This window comes from Callithrix jacchus, chromosome 12 (assembly GCF_049354715.1).
Source record: "Callithrix jacchus isolate 240 chromosome 12, calJac240_pri, whole genome shotgun sequence".
Classification (NCBI taxonomy): domain Eukaryota; kingdom Metazoa; phylum Chordata; class Mammalia; order Primates; family Cebidae; genus Callithrix; species Callithrix jacchus.
Genome location: NC_133513.1, coordinates 106810826 through 106830875, shown reverse-complemented (window position 1 = coordinate 106830875; position 20050 = coordinate 106810826). Strand labels below are relative to the sequence as shown.

At 33.6% G+C, this 20050-nt stretch overlaps 1 protein-coding gene across 6 annotated transcripts in view; it reads right to left on the bottom strand.

The window, feature by feature from the left end:
* Nucleotides 1-20050, bottom strand: part of NHLRC2 (NHL repeat containing 2) — a 62179-nt gene that overhangs the window by 20117 nt on the left and 22012 nt on the right. For all 6 annotated transcript variants that reach the window (XM_035269147.3, XM_002756606.7, XM_009010305.5 and 3 more), the window contains 2 exons: nucleotides 19412-19533; nucleotides 14649-14778 (listed from right to left, as the gene is read on the bottom strand). In XM_035269147.3, coding sequence (XP_035125038.2) covers nucleotides 14649-14778; nucleotides 19412-19533 — 252 coding nt within the window. The remainder of the gene's footprint in view (nucleotides 1-14648; nucleotides 14779-19411; nucleotides 19534-20050) is intronic.

Here is a 20050-nt window from a genome sequence, read left to right as displayed (position 1 = left end):
CTTCCACTTAAGAAGGCTGTTAATTTTACAGTGAGTACTGACAATGCACATATTACCAACAGTTATTTGGTAACTAAGAAAGCGCTCAGTTTATAATTGTTTGTTTTATTAAATCTACCATAAATCTAAGACAATACACTTTTTAGTATTAAACAATGAAAATGATTGAGTCTTATGTTTCTGCATAGTCAATGGTATCATCAACCATGGAAATGACCAAACAAAACGAAAAGATTAGTAGGTAATAGAAACAAAAACACAGAAAGCTCACAAAAATGAATAATCTTATTCATTGTAACTTATTTTGGAATGTTTTCCATTCACAGGATTTCAAAGCCTTTATTGGTTCAAATATTTTTTAAATGCTACACAAAAAAATGTAAATGATTGTTTTCTAGTCCTCTACCCAGTTCTTTCATTTCTTTGAATGAAATAAAGTTATCCTTATGGTACTGTGACAGATCACTCAAAGAAGAGGGCTCCTGAAAGGATTCCTTCACCTTCCTTAGCTTTGGAACCAGGTGGGTCTGGATTTGAATGGTAAATGCATCACTATGTGATGTGTGTGCCTCAATTTCCTTATCTGTAAAATAAGCACATCATCACTCTCTACATAAGATTACTGGAATGAATAAAACAATGTAAGCAAAGTACCTAACATGGCGCCAGGCATCATGTTAGGTGCTAAACAATTTGCTGTCTTTCAACTTTTATACCTAGTGTGCTCCCTCTTTCCTCTTCCTAGAAAGTTTACCTCCAGATATGAATATTCATTCAGATCTCTGCTCAAGTTTCTTCCCTGCTCCCCCTAATAAACACACACACACACACACACACACACACACACACAAACACACACACACACACACCCATCATGCTTAGCTCCTTACCTTGTCTATTTTTCACTGTAGCATTTATCACTCTTACATGTTACATATTTATTAATTTACTGCCTTTCCCCTCTATTGACCATAAGGTCTAAGAGGCCAGCAGCTTTGTTTTATTCACAGTTTTATTAGCAGCACATAGAATAGTGCCTGGCACAAGGCAAATGCTCAGTAGGTATTTGTTTAATGGGTAAACTTTCCCTTAGAAGCCACAAAAAAGAAAAAAGGTCCTTTATTTTGTCATTATACATATAAGCCCTAAAACTATCCTAATGATGGTTGGTATTCCCTAATAGTACTAATGATTCATCTCTAATCAAAAAAATCTGCTATAGATGTAAACCTGTGCTATTATCCTTTCAAACACTGATGCTGAATGGGAGTGGCAGCCCACCCTAAAAAATGCTTTGGATATTTGATGGGTAGTATATTGTATGATGATATAGTTATGCCAGATCATTTACATAATGATTATACTATTTTATTATAAATTATACTTATTTATTCTTTATATTTATTATATATATATATATATCTCAATCACAAGTGGATTCCATTACCTATGAATTTCACTTTAGATATGGTAAAGGAGGCATTTCATAAAATTTATTATAGGAAGGGGATGTGGGATCTGATAGGGCTGAGAACTCTGAAGCCATGCATAACAACAAAGCCTTTCAACATGTCTAAAAAGCTTCCATTCATGATAAATACTCTTAGGAAACTAGGATCAGAAGGCATTTTATTTAATCTTATAAATAACATTTTTAAGAGAGTCATAGCAAACATCCTATTTAAGAATGAAATATAGCAAATACTCCCTGAGAATAAAAATGAGAAGTGTTGATACCTACTATCAACACTTCTATTTAACACCTTATGGAGGTCCTAGTTTGTTCAACAAAGAAGGAAAAAGAAGAGTACGAAAAGATTAGAAATAAAACTAGTTATTAGCAGATGACAGAATTATGTACACAGAAAATCTTTACAATTTTATAGAGGAATTTAGCAATGTAATTTAGTATAGTCAGTAAGCAAGGATAAATTATTTTATTGGTTTACAGCAGCAAACAAATATAAAAGAAAATTTATAACGACATTAAAAAACATCAGACACCTAAGGGTAAATCTAACAAAAGATTTATAAGCCTTCTACACTGAGAATTGTTATTGAGGGAAATAAACACAGATATTTTTATACAACTTATCTTCACTGAAAAGTCAGCTCTGGCCAATGTTAGATCCTTGTAGGTAACAAGACTGCAAGGTTGACCAAGTAAATGAAAATCCTTTCAGCTTCTCAAATCACAAGCCTTGGAGTCATCCTTAATTCCTCCTTTCTTTCACATGTCACACATGATGATCCATCAGCAAATTATGTAGGCTTCTTATTCCAAATATATCCAAAATCTGACCACTTCTCACCACCTCCACCTTGACCTAAGCCGCCATCCGGGATTACTGCAAGAATTCCTTCTGAACTGGTTTGTCATCCTGTTCCCACCTTGAAAACTGCCTCTTTCTCATTCACTTCAATGTCCCACTCTGAGAAAATCTCAGAAGGGTGAGGTAAGCAAATTTAGCTCTAAGCCTTAGGAACAAAAACACTTGCTTTTCTTAGCTTGCTTTTAGAGCCTCTGTCTTGGCAAAGGAGAGCTATGTTGGTGTATAGCTGAGTAAAAGATCAAATTTAGCTCCATTATCTAGTTCTCCAGACAGGTTGGTCTAGCTCAGCTGAGGCTTACAACAAGAAGGCAAAAGCTTCCCAGTGACAGAGAAAGTGTGTGCATTGGTTTAGTTTTGGTCTCTGTGTACTTATTTCCTTCAGATGCCCGGGGAATGAGAAATAGAGAAGCAGCGGCTGTGTCTGGTCAGGGTTTAGGTGTTTGGAAATCTACATACCAACTTCTCAGGATGATGATAATCACCATCCAGGTCACTTTCTGTATGATGGCAGTGAGCTAATCACTTTACATGGATTATTTCCTTTAATTTAACAACCTTAAGAAGTCTTATCTTCATCTTCATTTTATAAAAAACCAGCTTCAAAGAGGCTAAATAATTTGCTGAAATTCACACAGCTTAACTGGGAAAACGAATTCATTAGTGAATCTGACTCCAGATAATTAGTGTTCTGGTAAGAATAAAAGAACTACGGAAGTGAGCTTGTGCTCTTTGGTTCAGTTCTCTTGCTTGCCCCCTTTTCGCCCTCCCCTCTGCCTCTGACCCATGGACTTAGCTCTGGTATCAAGTACTCAAGTGCATTTCTGTCTGTGACTAGAAACCGGGATCTGATTAAATGTACCCACAGCCTTCTACTCCAAGATGCATAGCGAGGTTTATCCCTCTGCCCTTCTCTCCCTGGCAAAGGTCTATGGTTGAATAATCTCTTTAACGTTTATTTTCTAGTCCCTTGCCTTACCATTTTTGGTTTGCTTCAGATCATCAGCATCTGTTTGTGATGCTTTATAACAAAATTCTTATCTTATAGAAAACAATGATAATAGCAAACATGTATACTATGCTTTCTATGCACCAGGCACTGTTCTAAGTGCTTTACATATATTAATTCTCATCCTCATGATAAGCCTTTCAGGTACGTACCAGTTGTATCCTCAATTTAGGTGGGGAAACTGAGGTACAAAGAGGCTATGAAAGTTTTCCCAAGTCACACAACTATTAAGATGGAGAGAGGGAACCACCGTGTGGCTTCATTGTACAGGGATGACCAAAAGCTGAGGGTAGAGCACTAAAAAACTCTCCAGCTAATCCAGGCCCCTGTGCTGAGGCAAAATCAGAAGGCAACAGCTGCCCAGCTAGAGGGATTTGAAAGACATGGTGCACTGACCTGGGAATAATAAAATGAAGGCCCAGCTTAGCTCCTGACCAAACTGACTCAATATTTCATAACGATAACATAAGTACTATTTATCTCAGCCTTTATTGTTTTATACAAGATGACTGACATATAATAAATAATGAGAAGACACACATAAAAGAAAAAAAATTACCCACTTTTAAATAACAAAGGAATGATCAGAAACAGACTCGAGGATAGTCCCCAAATTTGGACCTATCAAACACAGACTTTGAAATAACTATGCACAGTATGTTAAAGAACCTAGAGAAAAAGGTGGCCAAGACATCTAAATAGATACGGAATTTCAGCAGAAATAAATCTATAAGAAATGCAAATACTATATTAAAAAGGCACAATATTAGAGATGAAAAATTCCTTCAACAAATGATATGGTTTGGCCATGTACCCACCCAAATCTCATCCCAAACTGTAATCTGAATTGTAATCCCCACATGTCAAGGGAGGGACCTGATGGGAGAACTAGATTAACCTGATGGGAAGTGATCAACCTGTCTGGAGAACTAGATCAACCTGTCTGGAGAACTAGATCAACCATGATGGGAAGTGATTAACCATGGGGCAGTTTGCTCCATGCTGTTCTTGTAATAGTGAATGAGTTCTTAAGAGATCTGGTTGTCTGATAAGTATCTGGCACTTCCCCCTTGATACTCTCTTGCCTGCCTGCTAAGTAAGATGTGACTTATTGCCCCCTCACCTTTTGCCATATTTTTAAGTTTTCTGAGGCCTCCCCAGCCATGTGGAACTGTGAGTTAATTAACCCTCCTTTCTTTATAAATAACCCAGTCTCAGGTAGTATCTTTATAGCAGTGTGAGAATGGACTAATACAACAGGCTCATCAGTTGACTAGACACAGCTGAAAAAAGAATTAGTGACTCTGAAGATAAATCAATAGAAATTACCAGCATAAAAAGCAAAAAAAAAAAAAGAGTGAATAAAAAGAGCACATTATGCAACAGTTATTGAATATAATATTAAAAAGAAATCTAACATATGAGTAACTGAAGTCCCAGAAAGAGAAAGACAGAAAGGGACAGAAAAAATATCTGAAGAAATAATGTGTGAGAATTTCTTGAAAATAATGAACATCAAACCACAGATTTGAGAATTCCGAGAAGATAATTCTTAGGTTTATAAAACTAATGAAAACCAAAGATAAAATCCTGAAAGCAATCAGAGAAAAAAACACACTTTACATACAAAGAATAAGAGATAATATTAAAACAGATCTCTCATGGAAAACTATGTAAGTCAAAAGACAATGGAGTGATATCTTTAAAGTATTAAAAGGAAAAAATGTTTATCCAGATTCACATATGGAGTAAAAATAACTTTCAAAATGAAAGCTAGATACATTTTTCAGAACAGAATAAAGGGAAGAAAAGTCACTGTCAGCAGATCTGTGTCGTAAGAAGCTCTTCAGGCAGAAGCAACGACTCCCAACAGACATTTGGGACTTTAAGAAAACAGCCACTGTGGAAAACAATTTGGCAGTTTCTTATACACATTCACGTACCATATGACCCAGTAATCTCATTCCTAGGCATCAGCCCAAGAGAAGTAAATGCATATTACCACAGAAAAAGAAACAAAACTGTGCATAAATGTTTATGGAGGTTTTTTATAGCCACTGAAAACTAGAAATACCTTCAAATGTCTATCAACTGGTGAATGAATAAACAAACTGAGTAGAGCCATACAATGAACTACTACTCAGTGGTAAAAGAGAACAAACCACTGATACATGGAACTAACTACAGGGATGAATCTCAGAAGCATTATGCTAAATTGAAGAAGCCAGACATGAAAGATGACAGAGAACAGAAAAGAGATCACTGCTGCCAGTTCCTGGAGTGGGTGTGGTGATGGTTGGGGGAGACCCCACAACAGGCTAAGAAATAACTTTTTGGGATAATGAAAATATTTTGCATCTTGATTGTGGTAAAAGTTACAGCAACTGCACATATTTGTCAAATTTCATAGAATTATATAGCTAATAAGGATAAATTTTACTTTATGTAAACTATACCTAATTAATGTAAAAAACTTAACCAATGTGATAAGGTATTATAAGAATCTTCTCTCAAATTTTAGATATAAAGATACAACTTCTTATTTTAACAAACAAAAATGTACTAGTCATACTGTATCAAATTTATCCCTTCAAAACTTTGTGTCATCTATTTTTAAAGAAAAATATTTTCATGGTATTTTATATCATATTAATAATGGAAGTCAGAGAAGCGTATTATTGAAGCACATAAATACCAACACTGTCGATTATCAGACTAGCATACTAAATAGTTGGATTTCAACCATTAAAGGCTGTAAAAGAGTGGCTAAACTTCTCTCTAGGGAAAATACTGATTAAAGGGCCAAGAAAGGTTAATGGGATTCTGGCACATTATGCTTTCTATAAATGACTCAAAATCAGGTAAAGTCTAAAGTACTTAGATACGATAGGGGTTTTGGCTGGGTGCAGTGGCTCATACCTATAATCCTAGTACTTGGGGAGGCCAAGGCAGGCACATCACTTGAGGTCAGGAGTTTAAGACCAGCCTGGCAAACATGGTGAAACCCCATCTCTACTAAAAATACAAAAATTAGCTGGGTGGGGTACAGGCCTGTAACCCCAGCTACTCAGGAGGCTGAGGCAGGAGAATCACTTGAACCCAGGCAGCAGAGGTTGCAGTGAGCCAAGATCACACCACTGCACTCCAGCCTGGGCAAGAAAGTGAGACTAGGACTACAAAAATTAAAAAAAATGATACACATAAGGGTTTCAACCTTTATGCTAAAACATCTTTCAGGCTGTTGTCTGGCATGAATGGAGTCAACAAAGACCTGATACACATTTTAGCAACATTACAAAGTATCTGCTGAAAAACTGAACTTACTGTAATTAGTAATTATTTTTAGTGCATGATGTTATGACCATATTAAGAATGACAAAAAATGAACACAGATAAAACTTACTTTTGTAAAAATCACTTTATATTGCTTATTTTTATGCCTTTATGACTGTACAGCATAGTTAGGTTAAATATTCAGATACTATTTAAAATACATACACACATGCATTTACACATTACACATATATTTAAAATATTGAGAGGTATTTCTAGTCCCTTTCCTAGATCTTTTTTCAAATTTTTAATTGACCAATAATAATTGTATATATTCATAGGGTACAATGTAATGTTTTGATCTATGTATACACTGTAGAAAGATTCAATCAAACTAACACATCCAGGACCTTATCAACATTTTTTTCTGTGGTGCAAATGTTAAAAAATCTATTCTTGTAACAGTTGTGAAATACACATTAATAACTAGAGGTCAGTCACCACGCAGTGTACTATTATCGCTAAAACTTATTCCTCCAACTGAAACTCTCTACACTTTGATCAACCTCTTCCCTTTCCCATTTTCCTAGCCTCTAGCAACCACATTCCTATGTTCTTTTTCTGAGATTTTCTTAGAAAACTTTTAAATTTATTTTTTATTTTAAAATTTCTCTTGTAGATACTGTGTCGCTATGTTGATCAGACTGGTCTAAAACTCCTGGCCTTAAGAAATCCTCTCACCTCAGTGTCCCCAAGTGCTGAGATTATAGGCATGAGCCAGCATGCCTGGCCTAAGACTGATGTTTTTAGATTCCACAAATAAGATCATACAGTATCTGTCTGTCTGGCTTATTTCACCTAGCATAATGTCCTCTGCTTCCATCCATGTTGTCATGAATGACAGTATTTAAAGTTGTGTAGTATTCCAGTGTGTAGAAATACATTTTCTTGTTTTTTTTTTTTTTTTTTAAGTGATGAAGTCTCACTCTGTTGCCCAGGTTGGAGTGCAGTGGCATGATCTTGGCTCACTGCAAGCTCTGCCTCTGGGGTTAAAGCGATTCTCCTGCCTCAGCCTCCTGAGTAGCTAGCATTACAGGCATCCACCATCATGTCCAGCTAATTTTTATATTTTTTTGTAGAGCTGGGGTTTCACCATGTTGGCCAGGCTGGTCTTGAACTCCTGACCTCAGGTGATCTGCCTGCCACAGCCTTCCAAAGTGCTGGGATTGCAGGCATGAGCCACCATGCCCGGCCTTAGATACACATTTTCTTTATCCATTCATCCACTAATGGACAGTTGGGTTGCCTCCATATCTTGGCAATTGTGAATAATGCTGAAATAAACATGGGGGTGCAAATATCTCTATGACACAACAATTTTAAAGCCTTTCTTAAGTGGGACTGCTGGATCATATGAATATTCTATTTATAGTTTTCTTGAGGCACCTCCATATTATTTTCCAAAATGGCTGTAATAATTTACGTTCCCAACAGTGTACAAAGGTTCTCTTTTTTTCTGCATCCTCATCAACATTTATCATTTGTTATTTTGATAAAGTCATTCTAACAGGTGTAAGGTAATATCGCATCATGGTTCTAATTCTCATTTCCTTGATAATTAGAGATGATGAATATTTTCTCACATATCTGTCTGCCATTCATACCTCTTTTAAGAAATGTTTGTTGAAACCATTGCCCATATTTTGGTCAGGTTGTTTTCTTGCTATTGAGCTTAGTTTGAGTTCCTTACATATTTTGGAGATTAGTCCCTTAGTGGTTGTATGGTTTGCAGATATTTTCTCTCATACCATAGGTTGTCTCTTCATTCTGTTAACTGTTTTCTTTGCTATATGGAGCTTTTTGTTTTGATTCAATTCCGCTGGTCTATTTTTGCTTTTGTTGCCTGTGTTTTTGGAGTCCTATCCAAGAAATCATTCATTGCCCAGATAGATGTCGTGGAACTTTTCACATTTTCTTCCTGTAGCTTTACAGTTTCAGGCCTTGTAAGTCTTTAATCTATTTTGAGTAGGTATTTGCATATGAGATGGTCCAATTTCATTCTTCTGTCTGTGGATATCCAATTTTCCCAAAACCATTTATGAAAGGAATTGTCTTTTCCTCGTTGTGTGTTCTTGGCACTTTTGTTGAAAACCATTTGAGTGTAAATACTTGGGGTTTATTTCTGGGTTTTCTATCCTGTTTGGTTGATATGTCTGTTTTTATAATAGTACCATGCTGTTTTGATTACAATAGCTTCATATTTTGAAATCAGGAAGTGTGATGCCTCCAGCTTTGTTCTTTCTGCTCAAGACTGCCTTGGCTATTCATATTCAGGATCTTTTCTAGTTCCATACACATTTTAAGTTTTTTCTATTTCTATGAAAAATGACAATACAGTTTTGATAGAAATTATACTGAATCTGTAGAATACTTTGGGTAGTATGAACATTTTACCATATTAATTCTTCCAATCCATGAACATGAGATATCTCTCCATTTATTTGTCCTCTTCAAGTTCTCTCATCAATGTTTTATAGTTTTCTGTAGAAAACATATCTTTCCACCTCCTTGTTTAAATGTACTCAAGTATTTTACCTTTTCAAATGCTACTGTAAATGAAATTTGTTTCCATAATTTCCTTTTTGGATATTCATTGTTACTATATAGAAACACAATTTTTGTACGTTGATTTTGCAATCGTTAACTTTACCAAATTTATCAGCTCTAATAGTCTTTTGGTAGAGTCATAAGGATTTTCTATATATAAGATCATGTCATCAGCAAATAGAGACAATTTCACTTTTCTTTTCCCATACGGATGCCTTGTATTTCTTTTTCTTGCCTAATTTCTAGCTGGGACTTTCAGTACTATGTTGAATAGAAGTGGCAAGAGTGAACATCTTTATTACTGATCTTAGAGGAAAGCTTTTAACTTTCACCACTGAGGATGTTAGCTGTGAACTTGCCATATATAGCTTTCTTATGTTCCTCCTATACTTTTTTTTTTTGAGTTTTTATCATGAACAGATGTTAAATTTTGTACATTATTTTTCTGCATCTATTGAGATGATCATGTTGTTTTTCTCCTTTATGCCAATATATCACAATTATTGGCTTATGTATGTTGAACCACCTTTGCTTCCTTGGGATAAATCCCAGTTGATCATGGTAAATGATCTTTTTAATATGCTGTTGCCTTCAGTTTGCTAGTAATTGGTTGAGAATTTTTTGTAGTTTTCTTGTAGGGTCCTTAACTGGCTTTGGTATCAGCGCAATGCTGGTCTTGTAAATGAGTTTGGAAGTATTCTCTCTTCAATTTTTTAGAAGAGTTTGAGAATGATTGGTATGGTTCTTTAAATGTTTGGCAGAATTCAGCAGTGAAGTCATTGAGTCTTGGGCTTTTCTTTGACTGAAAATATTTTATTATTTATTTAATTTCCTTTCCCATTATTGGTCTCTTCAGCTTTTCTATTTCTTCCTGATTCAGTATGGTGACTTGCACGTTGCCAGGAATTCATCCATTTCTTCTGTTACCCAGTTTGCTGGTGTATAGTTGCTCCTAGTAGTCTCTTATGATTGTTTGTATTTCTGTAGTACTAGTTGTTTTCTCTTTCATTTCTGATTTTGTTTGAGTCACCTTTCTTCCTTTGTTTAGCTAAAAGTTTGTTGATTTTAACTTTCCAAAAAAAAAAGCTTTCAGTTTCATTCATCTTTTCTGTCTTCTTTACTTTTGCTCTGACCTTCGTTATTTCTTTCCTTCCGCTGAGTTTGGGCTTAGTTTGTCCTTCATTTTTTCCCTAGTTCCTTGAGGCATGACAGTAAGTTATTTTAAATCTCTCTTCTTTTGTGATGTAGGCATTTATTGCTATAAACTTCCCTCTCAGGACTGCTTTTGCTGCATTCTGTAAGCTTCAATATGCTGAGTTTTCATGTTCATTTATATTATCTCAAGACATTTTAAAACTTCCCTTTTAATTTATTCTTTGACCCATTGGTTGTACAAGAGTATTTTGTTTAATGTTCATATATTTGCAAGTTTTCCAAGATTCCTCCAGTTACTGATTTCTTATTTTATGCCAATGTGGTCAGAAAGATACTCAATAAAATTTCAACCTTCTTACATTTGTTAAGATTTGTTTTGTGGCCTAATATATGGCCTATGTTCTGTGTACACTTGAGAAGAATATGTATTTTGTTGCTGTTGAATTGTTCTATAAATATGAGTTAAGTCCATTTGGTTTAAAGCATAGTTCAAGTTCAGTGCTTCCTTACTGATTTTCTGTTTAGATAATCTAATGTTGAAAGTGGGGTATCAAAGCCTACTATTATTGTAATGTAGTCTATCTCTCCCTTCAGATCTATTAATACTTGCTTTTTATATCTAGGGGCTTTGCGTTGGGTATACATATTTACAATTGTTATAACTTCTTGATGAACTGACTCCTTTTTATTACATAATGACTTTGTCTCTTTATAGTTTTTGACTTAAAGTCTATTTTGTCTGATATATGTATAGCTACCCCTGCCTAATCTCTTCTTGAAGTATGTTGTTTATTAAGCTGGGATCCTTGGTTAAATATACATTCAACAGTGTATTTGTCCTCGTTCTATTTCATTCTCTTTACCCAATCTATTTTTTCTTTTTAATGTTTAATGTTCATTAAATATGCATATGGAATACATGTCACATTTCAAGGTAAAATAATAACACCTATGTGCACACTACCAAACTCAAGACAACATTATTTGAAATTGCTGTGCATCCCTCTGTGATCATACCCTACTCCTATTCCTACCACAAGGAACCACTAGTATGAAATGTACATTTACCTTTTTCTTTTCAACTTTATTATGTCTGAATGGATCTCCCAATGATTGTATTAAATGCCACTGTACTTTTTAAAAGAAATATTGTAGATTTCTACATATAAAGAAATTATATTGTACATATTCTGTAACTTGCTTTTATCACTCAAAATATTCCTTGTTATATTTGTCCAGGCTGCTAGATGTAGCTGTAGTTTGTTTACTTGTACTATAGAACAGCTCATACTAAAATACAACTTTGTAAAAATAATCATAAGTAGAGCAAATAATCTACGATCCAATTTCTCCATACTCTGACAATATAAATTAATCCAGGATTGGATTTTAGAGTAATTTAAAGCAGTGGTCCTTAAAATGTTTTGAGTAAAATACCACTTTGAAAATCTGGCCCAAATCTGACCAATTTCTCCAAATATTAAACTCTCAGAATTTCTGAGAACACCCAGTAATTTATAAGTACGTTATAAAGCCAAACCACCAATGCCTTGGTATATAATACAAGGCTAAAAACTCATGGACTAGAGCAGTCATTTGCGATTGCAGGTCTTTCATACAATACTTGAAAACCATTTTCTATTAATGAGCATTCTGTAAGACGTTGAGATTAAGTGGAAGCAAGATTACTCCTCCTGCCAAGTACCTGCAGTAAAGATATTTTCATCCCAGCACTTTGGGAGGCCGAGGCAGGTGAATCACGAGGTCAACAGATCGAGACCATCCTGGTCAACATGGTGAAACCCCATCTCTACTAAAAACACAAAAAATTAGCTGGGTATGCTGGCATGTGCCTGTAATCCCAGCTACTCAGGAGGCTGAGGCAGGAGAATAGCCTGAACCCAGGAGGCGGAGGTTGCGGTGAGCCAAGATCGCGCCATTGCACTCCAGCCTGGGTAACAAGAGTGAAACTCTGTCTCAAAAAAAAAAAGGAAGATATTTTCAGCTGTAAATTAAATGCTGAACCATGATCTGTTGAGCTAAGGTAGGATTCATTTCGTTTAATGAAAACTGAACTTAGTAAAAATCTGAGTCTGAAACAGTCACTCCAGTTGCAACATGAGGGAGTGCTTATCAACAACCACAATTTTCCTTGTAAAGCAATTTGGGTGCATTCTCAACATAGAGATTAACAACCAGAAATTCCATGCCAGAAAGTATGATTTAAAAAATTTTAGCCTAGAAAAAAAATTAAGTACTTCTTGGCCATTACATAAATCTAACTTAGCAAAGCATCCAGGAAGGTATATCTTATTTTTAAGCAATGTAAATTTTGATGTATATGATAGGTTAATTACTATTCTCAATTCCTCACCCATCTCTAGTAATGTTATATATCCACACCCTTGCCATGGACTCATCATAGGTAAAGTACACATCACTGCTCCATGGCTTTGAGCTTGGTTATGTGACTTATTTCAGTAACAGAAGGTAGGAAAACATGTCAAGAGCAAAGAGGTCTTACCCTCTTGTACTCCTGCCTTTTGTCAAGAGAAGAAAATGTTTGAGACAGCTATTAGTCCAAGGAAGATGAATAACAAATGAACCAGATCTGGACTTAAGAAACACCTTAGAACCAAGCCCAGTCTGGCTCAGCATTTATCAGATGAACTCTAATCTCATATATGAGCAAGAATAAAGGCTTAGGTTTGTAAAAGTTTGGGGATGCAGCATTTTTGTGGCAATTACCAACCGACACAGTAGGTATAGGTTATAAGTTGTAAAATGTAAATTTCAATAACTAACTTACTCTAGGGATTACTGACTATAAATCATTAGGGGTTTACACATAAAAGGCATATTATTTTTCTTCCTTGAGAGATGGCAGTATCATACCAAAGCAATAATTAATCAACCACTACTACTATGTTACTGATAGATATATTTCAGACTATTTTCCCATCTATAAAATTTATGTTCTAATAGCCTCCTGGTGTATCAAAGGCAGGTAGTAAAAGTGAAAAGTACTGATGAGGATTTGCCCTGAAATTATTTAGAATTGCTAATGCAGGGTAATAAAATGGAGACTAAGTTTTAGTTCATTGTATTACTATTTCAAAATTCTCTACATACCAAGTATCCCTTACCATCCCCCTTGGTGAACTATGAAACAAATTACAGATGTTTACAACATTCAATTCGATAAACAGAATTCTCAAAAACAACCTACACAAAATACTTAAGATAAACGTTAAGTGCATGTAGTACTAGAAGATCACTCATTTATTTTATGCATATTAAGTGCTTTACAAAAGTTACTAAGAAAAAAAAGTAGGGTCTTTGAATCATAATTAAATTGGCATAATTAATCTGCCAATAAATAATCATAATTAAATTGACATCATAACAGAAAATTATGTAAAATGTAAAGGCCTTCAACGAAGCTGGTGGTTACACACACTTTAAATATATTAACAAGACACCAACCATTTAGTCCCAGATTCCATTTTCAATGTATTCTACTAACTTTGCTTACTCATTAATCCAATTTTAGACATGTAAATGATCATCTCAGTATCACTAAGAGCCAATAAAAAATAAGAATACTAATAAGAGTACTCCTCAATTTCTTTTAGTCAATTATTATAGGTAATAAAGATAATAAAGATAAGGTTAAGTTTCATTTATTATCAATGTCTATACAATTCAGTAGGGTAAAAGTTTAATTGTTCAAAAAAAGCTATCATACTTTAACACAAATTTCAATCTAAAAAAGCAGCTATCTCTTTGATTTCTTTTTTTCTTTTTTTTTGGGCAGTGGATTTCTTTATCAAACTAGATTATGTAAGGACACTGTAAGTTCCTTATTTAAAAATAATAAATTAATAAATTTATTTTTATTTTTATTGATTACTGTTCAAGAATAATCTGAAGTTCTGAAACTATAATCTTTTCAATATAAGAATATTCAGAACTACATTAATTGGAAGATGCATTTAATATATAATTCTTTAGAGTAACACAATCTATCTTACAGATAAAATATAATATGTAATATTATATATTATATATACCCTAGTATATAATAATATATATCTGTATTACTGCTGGCTTTGTTTTTACACAATTAACAAACTCCGAGGCATAGGTATAAAAGTATAAAATAAAATAACTAGCAACAGAATTAATCCAAATGACCATCTCAAAAATATTTTTAAATCTTACTTTTATTAAGTAAAATTTACTTTTACATTTAATATTAAAAGTTCACATACCTGACGTTCCAAAAACTACATCCCAAGGGGAACTAATGGGTTGTTGTTCTCCTTGTGCTCCGCCTTCTTTATCTGTACCTTGAATTCCAATGCCAGCTACAGTGCTCACCGTCTCAGCTTCTAGGTCAATCTACAGAAATATAATTTCTGCAATGAATGCTACTCTCGCTTTTGTCTTCTGCTGTGTAAAGATTTTCAATAGGCATATAGAGTGTATGTGCAACACAATGTTTTATTTAAAGAAAAAAAAGGGCTAGTCAATTATAGAATGAACTTCTTACTGAAATGCACACAATCAGTCCCTTTCATTTCCCCACCTGTCCATTCCCACTTTTTCCCTCTTATCCCCTTTTCCCAGCATGCCTCCAACAGATCTGGCATTGACCTCATCTTAACTAAAAAACAAAACAAAAAAAAAAATTAAAGAAAATGAAATTTTAAAACACAACGTAGCAAAATACATTTCTAAAAATTAAATGCACATATTTCAATTGTGCTCAGCTGGTGACTGACACACATTAAAACTTTTTATATGCCAAGCACTGATCCAATAGTGAGCATGCCAACGAGTCATCCAGCCATGCTCATAATAACTACATGACTATGATTTCAATATTTTAGAGAAAACAAAAACACAAATCATTAAGTAACTTTTTCAACATCCCACAGTTAGTAAGTCAAGAAACTGGGACCTAAACCCAGGCAGTTCCATGACACTATGTTGACTTTACTTCATAAACTGAAAAACTAATATACTCTACTGGGAAAATATGTTCTGCTTTCATCTCCTGAGACCTTCTCCCAAACATTTTATTGGGAAAATTTTCAAACACACAGGAAAGTTAAAAGATTTTTATAACTAACATCTATATACCTGCCACTTAGATTCTAGTCAATATTTCACTTAATTGCTTTACTGCATATTTAATGTAGCTATCAAAAGAAAGAAATTTTCCTTATTTCATAGATATCTTACTCCCCAAAGCTATAGCAAATATTAAACTTTTGGAGAAAATTTACATGTATTTAAGATTATGAGCATGACAAGAAACCCACCAATCACTACTAATGCTTAAAAGCAAGAGATGTACTGGCCAGCAATATAGTAAAAGGAAACAGGAAGTTTAAAAATCAGAAGGGAATTTGTCTTTACAGACAACATATTTACATAAGAAACAATCAAAAGATTTTGTCAGAAATGGACAAGCTGGTCCTAAAATTCTTATCAAATTGGAAGGGACCTAGGATAGCCAAAATAATCTTGAAAAAGAAGAAAGTGGAAGGACTTCTATGTCCCAATTTCAAACCTTATTAAACCTACAGCAATCAAAACAGTGAAGTACTGGCATTAGGACAGACATAGAGATCAATGGAATAGACCTGTCCGTATATCTATGATCAACTAATTTTTAACAAGGCAGCTAAGGCTCTTCAATGGAGAAACAAGTCTCTCGGATAAATGTTTCTGGGATACCTATATATCCACATGTAAAAGAATGAAGTTGAACCCCGACTTCACACCATATACAAAAATCAACTCAAAATAGATCAAAGACCTAATTATAGCCATAATTAAAATACAGCCATAACTATAGTAGCCATAATATAGCCATAACTACAATAATTAAATATAATTAATAAAGCCATAACTAAAATACTTTTAGAATAAAACACAGGGGTTTTATTTTTATAAAACACAATGGATTCTTACGACAACAAAAACATAGCTACAAAAGGAGAAAATGGACCAATTTAGTCATCATCAAAATTTAAAACTTCTATGCATCAAAGAACACGATTAAATAAGTATGAAAGCAAGCAAAAAAAAAATGTAAAAAAGCATTTGCAAATCATATATCTGATGAAGAACCTGTACATAGAATATACAAATAATATACAGCTCTATTATAGAAAAGACAACCCAATTAAAAATTTGGCAAAGAATCTTAACAGACACTTTTCAAAGACATAAAAATGGTCCATAAGTACAGGAGAAGATACTTGACATCATTAGTCATGAGGGAAAGGCATATCAAAACTACAATGAGATGCCACTTCATATCCAGTAGGATGGCTAGAGTTTCTAAACAATAAAAACTAAAGTGATGGTGAACATGCAGAAAATTGGAACCCACGGGTAAGATGGTGCAATTGCTATGGGAAATAACTTAGCAGTTCTCAAAAAATTCAACATAAAACACATAACTCTACAATACCAGTTCTAGGTATCCACCATGACAAATGAAAATGTATGTCCATGTAAAACTTATATATAAATGTTCACAACAAGATTATTCATAACTGCCAAAAATAACAAAATATTCACAATAGCCAAAAAACAATCTAAATATCTATCAATGGTGAACTGATAATGTCATATATTCACATGACAGAATACAAAGGAATGAACTACTGACATGTTATTTCATATATAAACTTTTTAATATGCAAAATGAAAGAAGCCACATACAAGAAAACATATATGATTCTATTTATATAAGATGTTTGGAAAAGGCAAATTTATAGAGACAGAAAGGAAATTAACAGTTGCCTAGGGATGGGAGGGGATAGGAATTATTTGTAATTGGTCACGTGGGTTCTTACTTGGGGGATGAAATGTTTTAACAACAACTTAATGATTACAGTTGCAAAACCTGTTAAATTTACTAAAAACTAATCAATTGTAGACTTGAAATGGGTGAACTTTATGATATGTAAAATACAGCGCAGTAATTTAAAAATATACACAAAACACTGTTTTACAAGATCACATACAAATAAAAATATATGCATTAAATATACCACAATGGTTGCTTATAGGTATGTTTATGTAAGGGAAATGAGAGTAGGCGGGGGATAGGAAAGCAGGAAAATCTATAAATTAAATAAATTATTCTTAATGAGAAGGATCTGCATGGAACAATAATGTTTGTTAGCTGTGAATGTAGGAGTATAATCAACTCAATCCTCTGCAAATGAGGTCTTAAATAAAAATAAAACAATAAATATTCTTATATCTTTAAAAGGACAAATAATTCTTATATTTTTAAAAGGAAAAATAAGAGACTTACACTACTTTCCATTTCTGCAGACACCATATTAAGTCATCAAATAGAACAATTTCAGGTAACCTAAATTTGTTATTATGCTACTTAAATGCATAAATATTTGAAACGTAGCACATGGTCAATACTCCAAAACCCATTAAGTTGTAAAGCAAGAGAAATACAATTAAAAAAGGACAAGTACTCCCTGAATGCTACAGGCTATTTACTACTTTAATACACTGTTGGATGTCTAGGCCCTTTGATGAATTATAGAAGCATACAACCCCAAAAAGATAATGATAAAAAATATTGATCATTAAGAACTTAGTAAAACCACTTTTCCCTAAAATATACACCATAGAAACATTAGTCCTTTGAGAAGCTCTGCCTATAAAGGACTCTCTGGTCAAATAAGTCTAGAAATGTTGCACAAATATTCCCCTCTTAATGCACTCAACAATACATTAGCATATTTAAGTCTGGAAAAAGAAAGTTCCAAGACTTTCAAAAATATATCTGCTTTAATGTACTAACCCACAAAATCTGTTCATGTAACACTTTTTTATATTAAGAGGAATACACACTTTTGAAAATGCTTCATGAAACAGATATTATTTGCCCACAAATTTATCCAACAAATATCTGTTGAATACCTGCCATACATAGGCCAGTTCTTTTCTAGGTGCTAGGATTCAGTAGTAGACAAAACATATTTCTAGGCCTCAGGGAGACTTACACCACAATGCATTTATTATATATTCTATGTATTTTTTTCTATCACGTATATAGGTGATAATGTTTTCAAATAAATGAGGATAAATGTCAATATTGAAAGAAAAAGTGAGAAAAGCAAGAAAGTATCTGAAACAATGTATTTAGACAGGATGAGTATGATGAACTTGGTTATTTTACAAATATATGGCAACGTAAAGACCAATGGTTTGGCCAAAACAACCATCAGTAGGAAATGTCTGAAATAACTGAGTACATCTACAATGGAGTGTGATATAGTCATATCACTCGTGATTAATATGGAAAAAAATACAGTTAGAAAAACCTGCAAAACATTATGTATGTACAGCATCATTACATTTGTTTTTTAAAAATTCTCTAAAGTCTTTTTATATCAATTTATTTTTATAAGAATAGAAAATTTCCAAAAGACACACTTTAACAGTGGATGATTACCTATAGGGAACTGGAATTAATGGTCAGGGAACTTTTTTTTACCTTTACGTATTAGCTGACTTTTTCGAAGTAAGAACACATATTACTTTTATAGTAAGATAAAACAAGTTTTAAGACTAATTGGCTAATCAGTATTTCCAGCCAAAGCATAAGAGTTAACAAGAAGCAGGAGAGGTATGATTTTTTTTTCTAGTTTGAGAAAATTTAACTGAAAAAGGGCAAGCGATCATTATAAACTAGCAGTTAGAAAAATACTTCAAAATGAGGAGCTTTTGAGTGATTAGGCACACAGCTTTGAAACAAAGGGTTAAAAAAAGTACTGAATGGGGTTTTCTCCTGTGGCAACTACATACTGACACAAATAAAAAGAGGATACTTGAGAATAAAACTAAAGTACCTCAAAAAAAGCAGAATAAGGACACGGACATACAGAACCATCACCCTTTAACTACAAATATTTAATGTAGCAAATACATATCACCTTTCTGATTATAAGTATTAAAACTTAAATTTAAAATAAAAAATTACCTTTCTTATAAGGTGGTTTTCAGTGTCTGCCACATATATGGTATTATTCATTATGGCTACACCCTGTGGAGAATTAAAAGTTGATTCTGAAAATATTCCATCTTTTCTTCCAGGGTTGGGTCCTAAAATAAGATGAAATTTCTCACTTAAGAAGTGATCTCAAGGTAAAACAAAACAAAACTTGTATTTAATGCTAGGATTTTAATATAAATAACATGGTACATCCATCTAAAAACTAAAATGTTCCCCATGGAACGTTTTTCTCAAGAGTGAATTTTGCTAATGATAGGGCTCATAGTATAATTACTAGTGCACTTAAGCACAGTAGCATAAATCAGAAGAAAATAATTTTAAAAGCATTCTAATTATCCATTACCTAGACTACAAAGACTTAAAAATAATTTCAATTGTTCAGCAGATGAACAGTTTTTAACAATTCTGAAAGCTATGCAAGCTATGCTCCTTGGATAATACAAGGAAAATTAGCCCTAGAAAAATACACATGGCTAAATTGTTGCAAACAATCCTAGATCCCGAGGACCATTCGAGCCTTTCTTAAGAGTCCAAGGACCCCAGGTTAAGAATCCTTCCTAGCTACTATTTCACTTTGTCACAAAGTCTAATATATCATACACACTA